The following is a 5,778-nucleotide window of genomic DNA, read 5'->3' as shown; positions in this document are numbered from 1 at the left end:
GGAGGGGGGGGAAGGGTCATACCTGAAGTAGGGGGGAGCGGGTTCTGACCTGAAGTAGGGGTTAGGGGGGAGCAGGGTTGGACCCAAAGCGGCAGGGGGGATGGGGAGGGAGAGCGCAGGGCTGGACGTGGGGCTCCATCCCTCCTTCCCCCATCATTCTTGATGGGCAATTTGCTAGTAAATAAATAAATGTCTTGACTGACAAATTTGTCTGTAAGTAAAATAAATCTGAAAATGAACTACAATACATGCATGTTAGCATTGCAAGGAAATTAAAACCAGGAACTTAAAATTAAGGATTAAGCAAACCCTTTAAAATCTTACCTGCAAAACTGGATCAGTATTAGAATTTTTTTCCAAATGTACAGTAGGTAAAAGTACCAAAGCTGTCTCTAAAATTGTTCTAACAATAGTTTTTCCTCCACCTGTAGGGCCTACTAACATCACACCAACTTGAGTCTGAAAACATATGGGCAAAATCAACTTATTATAGGTAGTATTTGAGGCTTATCATTCCCAGAACATTAGACTTAATTAGAAAAAATACTTGTAGTATGTGCAGATATGAATTTGTTCTTGTTTCTGAGAAATAAGTTTCTACCACAGCATGATTCATTTTTGTAGTTCTCAGCAGACTTACGGCTGTTTTGGGGGTTTTGCCATATATCTTCAAAAATATTTAAAAAACTACTATATGAAACTTGTCATAAACCCCAACAATTCAATTTTGTGCAAAACTTGTATTCTTTTTTCCCCCAACACTTAGAAGAAAATGAAACTACTTTAAAGACCTGGATCTCCCAGGCCAGCCTCAAATTGCTGTGCCATTGAGTCAATCCCTCTTTCTGACTCAATGACTATTTCATGATTCACACAAAATGCAATGCTAACAGAAGACCAGGTGACATTACTGCTCTTTGTGATGCATTTCTTCATGCCAATGCTTTGACTTAGACAAAGCAAGAACTTGAATCTTTCACATTCAAAATAAATATCCTAATGGGATAATTGTGTATAAGTAGGTAAGTGGCTGTCTCTCACACACAATAACTTTTGCTGAAATCACTATAGTCCTGTGGGGAAAATGGTTTTGACAAAACAGAATGTTCCAATATAAACAAATATTAAAAAAAATTTCAATGTTAAAAAAAAAAATCCGCCATACTTACCAGAATTTGATTGTAAAACTGTATAACTTTCTCTATTTGAGATGGCCAAGGCTGCAAACACAGCTGTTGTGTTGCAGCAGCTATTGCTTTCTAAGATAAGAAAAAAAAATACTATTAGCTAAGCAATAGTACTTAAAATAATGATATGAATTGCTTTAAAGTAAATTTCCCTGAACATTTTGTGTTCTTTTGTATACAAAACATAGGCAGTGGCATAAATAGAAAAACAAAGCAAAACAGATGGTTTCCACATTATCTAGGGCTAATATCATATATTCTCACATAAACCATGTACCTTTCTCCAAAACCCAGCTGCTGGAAATTTCATTGTGCATTATAATTGAGAAATATGGTAAAAACAATTTGTCTCATTTAAGAACACAAGTGAAAGTAAAATCTGCACACAACTCTCAGGGAGCAGAACAATGAGTAGGCTCCAGTCCCTAGCTGCTATTATTTATTTACTTACAGCAATGAAAATTATTCTTTCTTTATTCTGTCTTCAAAAACAAGATGTATATTATATTCCAAGGTGTGTTGTATGCAAAAAAAAAAAAGAAAGAAAAAAAAAGTATTTCTGAAAAAACACGTTTGTAAATAAATGGTCTGGTCCCTTAAAAGCCTGTGAGTTTCTGACAGACTAGAATTCAATAAATAATATTTCAAACTGATGAACATTTTTTATAATTAACTGCTTAATTGCAAATGTAACAGGGATCTTAACTATAACATGCATCTTATTTCATACTTGATACTGAAGGTCTTCATTTAAAAGTTCCCTGGATTTTCTATGGACAAAGAAATTTCAGAAGTCCATACTTGAATGACAAGACTACATCTTTAACTCCTAAGTTCATTCTTTCCTCTCCTACAAATAATGGATTTGAGAAATCATTCCTTTAATTTATACCAGTGTAGTTCCATTGCCTAAATGGTATGAATCTTAATTTATATCTTAATAAGTTGATCTACAAAAATTTCTGCATATGCAAGAAGATGGCTTTCAAAATGCATTTTGAGAAGGGTTACTAAAATGTAAGCATGAGATTCTATGCCCTGGGTTGCTGACACTGATGCCTTGGTTTGAGATGAGAAACAATCTTCTGTAGCAGGTCAAATGGAGAAAAGTAGAGGGTGAGGAAGAAGCACAGTTACTAGTCCCAAAGTGTTACTGAAGGGCCCTGTTGAGGATGGCTCATGACCTCCCCATAGGAAGGCATTTAGTGAATGAAAAGACAGAGGCCTGTTGTTGGGGCAATTTTATTGGCCAAGGATGCACTATAAGGTGGTGAACTATTGCGGGTCCTGTCCTATATGTCAGCTGTTAGCCACAAGCAAGCCTCCTATAGCTTTGCTAGTCCCACTCTGCTTGGTGGAAACACAATTTGAAAGGGTTGTGATGGACCTTGTGGGACTGCTTCTGAAAAGCAGCACAGGATACCAAATTTATACTAGTTATAGGGTGCATCTACATGAGACACTACATCACTGTAGCAATGAGCTACGTTGCTGTAGTTTGTTACTACAGAGATGTAGCATTGGTGGGCATGAACCATGAAGCCAACACTATGGCGCAGTAGCAACGAGGTACTATACACTGCAGATGCTCACTGCTACTTTGTACTAGCATGGGAAACATCCTGTGCAGCATCAGGACTGCACAGTAACGCCAGTTATTGGATAGTCATTTAGTATTTACATAAGTAAGTACCTAATGACTGTGAAGTCTGGCACACATGTAGATGAACCCCTAATGAACTAAGCAATGTAGTATTCAGAGGCTATGCCCATGTGGACAGTCTCAGTCCCAAAGGTGGCAGAGAAGCTGTTGACAGTTTTCTCTTGGGTGGGGTTTCCAAGGGAGATACTGATGGACCAGGGAAGTAACTTCATATCTGGTGTAATGATGGGCATGTGCCAGACCCTCAAAATTTAAAAATTGCAGACCTCTATATACCACCCACAGACCAATGGAGTAGTTGAATATGATTAAAGAATATGCTGAGAAAATTCATAGCAGATGAGCCTCAGAAGTGGGACCAGTGCTACACCTTATGAAGTAAGTTGTCAAGAGGGGCTGGTAGATTATGAGGTCCACCAACTAGACAGGTGGAAACCCAAGCAGATTTATCATATTAATTTGCTTAAACTGTGGAAAGATAGAGTGGCTGAATATCCCGACAAGCTAGAATTAGGTGCCCCCAGAAGAAGAACTTGGGACCCAGCAGGTGGTGGAACTGAGAGCTCAGCTAACTGACTGGCAATGAACACAGGTGGGACAGACAGTGAAGGAATTCCAGGATGTGTTTCAAGAGGATCCAGGAGAGGCTAAAAAGGCAATACATCACATTGAGACTCCACTGGGCAAGGTAGTTTGGGATGCCTGGAGACAAATACCACAGAAGCTACACAAGCAGGCGACGGCTGAAATTAAACAGATGTTGGAAAAAGGAGTGATTATAGAGTCCCAGAGCCAGTGGAGGAGCCCAACTGTGGTGGTGCTAAAAACCAATGAGGGTATTCAACTATGCATCAATTTTCAGAAGATAACTCAGCTAAATTTGATGCATACCCCATGACTAGCATAGATGAGGTACTAGAGAAAACTGGACAAACCAGCTACATATTCACCCTGGACTTCACGAAGGGTTCCTGGCGGATACCGCTGGCAAATGGGGACTAGAAAAAGACAGCTTTTTGGAGACCATGGGGTTGGTCATACAAGTTTAAGCAGGTGCCTTTCAAGCTCCATGGAGCAGCAGTCACATTTCAGAGGCTTATAAATTATTGGCAACATACCAGAAACATGCAGCGAAGTATAGTGAATCCTAGGAAAAGAAGATATCCAACACCTTGTATTCCAAGGGGGCCGTGACCAGATACGCCCATTTATTGGCAAAGTGGTGACCTTGTGGACCTAACCACAACCTTCAATGAAAAGGCAAAGCCAAGCTTTCGAGCGATTATCAGACTATTACAGAAGCTGATCAGACCTTCCAGAAGGCCACGAAACCCTTATACCATTCCCTGGTATTGCACACAACTGATTTTGATTGGCAGTTTATTGTATAGACGAATGCATCAAACATGGCACTGGGGTGATGTTACCTCAAAGAAGAGAGGGAATGGAATATCCTATAAGTAGGAAACTACATTCATAAGAAAAAACATTCCCCCATCAAGAAGTAATATCTTGACATTAAGGGGGTTGTAGAGATGTTCTGGTATTATCTGTTAAGCTGGCAGTTCACCATAATCACAAAAAATGCTCCTTCATACTTGCTACAGTGAAAGGAAAACGGACAGCATGAGGCTCATGAGGTAGTCCTTTAGTTTACAACCCTATTGTTTTTTAATGGAGTACAACCCTGGGACTTAAAATGTGAATGCTGACTTCTTCTTATGAAAACATGAAGAAAAGAAGATGCAGAAGACAACGCACCCCCTGGACAAGGAAAAACATAAGGGGTTTGTGTAAAAGGGAACTCTTGCCACGTTACTGAGGGAAGACGAGAGGGCCAGCAGGACTGGCAAGGCACCTATAAGAGCAGGGTCTTTGTGGCACAGAGGGTGCATCTACACGTGCCAGACTGCACAGTAACTGGTGTTACCATGTAGTCCTGATGCCGCACGTTTTTTTCCCCCACATTACTGTACAGTAGTATTGGCATCATGGTTTGTGCTGCTGATGCTATGTCACCATAGCAACAAGCTATGGCCATGTAGCTCATCACTACGATAATGTAGCATTTTGTGTAGACACACCCAGAGACAAGGGAACTCCAGGAAGGAAAGGCAGCTGGCAGGGCTGAGTCTAATGAGCAATCCCTGTACTCAGATCATAGGTCAGGCTGATTGGAAGGGGGGGGGCTCAGGAGAACACAGTCTTGCCCTCAGGCTGGAGAGACATTCTAGCCCTGGCTGGGGAGACGGCAGGACTCCCAAGACCATGGTGGTGACCAGAAGCAATAAAGAAGCCCTGGTGGTTAAGGACATAGAGGGGTTTTTTTTCCCTCTGGTTTTCCTACCACAGGACTGAGAAAGGAAAAGGATTTGAGTTTCTTAGTTTTGGTGCTCAGTGCTCAGAGGGGTGGGATTTTATTTTGAAGTAGCTGCTGGAATTCCAGTTTCAGTTTGACAGGAGGACTGGGAATGGCTGGAAAGAGAAGTGCAAGCTGCATTGCAGGCATCTTAAAGTACCCTGCGAGATTGGCCGTTGTAGTCAAGACGGCCGAAGAGAGGGAGAAGGAAGAAAGAGAGGGAATTTAACCCCCCAAGGCTGAACAGGAGGGGCACCAAGCCCCAACTGTGCAGCTTAATTCCCAGCCATGCTACTACTGCCAAGAAGCCAAGGCTGGAACCAGTGGGATAGGCCTGAGGGTAGCGGCTAGCAGGCCTGTACAAAGCAGCTAGCATTTGCTTTGGATTTGGCCAATTCAGGGAATAGTGATTTGATCTGGTGATTCAAATTGCTGTCCTGAATTGATCCGGCCGAATCTGATTTGAAATCGAAAAGGCCCCATTCCCCGTCCACTCTCCCAGTGCTGGATGCTGGGGCCAAGTGGGGCAGCCATTGATGGGGCTGGGAGAGCAGGTGGGGGTTGGGGGG

The 5,778-nt window shown here is 41.8% G+C and overlaps 1 protein-coding gene across 1 annotated transcript in view; it reads right to left on the bottom strand.

Moving 5' to 3' along the window:
• Positions 1–5,778, bottom strand: part of DNAH14 (dynein axonemal heavy chain 14) — a 333,831-nt gene that overhangs the window by 227,058 nt on the left and 100,995 nt on the right. The window contains exons 20-21 of the mRNA XM_019515912.1: positions 1,170–1,259; positions 325–459 (exon numbers count right to left, since the gene is read on the bottom strand). Coding sequence (XP_019371457.1) covers positions 325–459; positions 1,170–1,259 — 225 coding nt within the window. The remainder of the gene's footprint in view (positions 1–324; positions 460–1,169; positions 1,260–5,778) is intronic.

The sequence above is a fragment of the Gavialis gangeticus genome, unplaced genomic scaffold (assembly GCF_001723915.1).
Source record: "Gavialis gangeticus isolate Ggan-Ray unplaced genomic scaffold, GavGan_comp1, whole genome shotgun sequence".
NCBI classification, from domain to species: Eukaryota; Metazoa; Chordata; order Crocodylia; family Gavialidae; genus Gavialis; species Gavialis gangeticus.
Note: the sequence above shows the minus strand (reverse complement) of the source record. Positions and strands in the feature narration are given on the sequence as shown.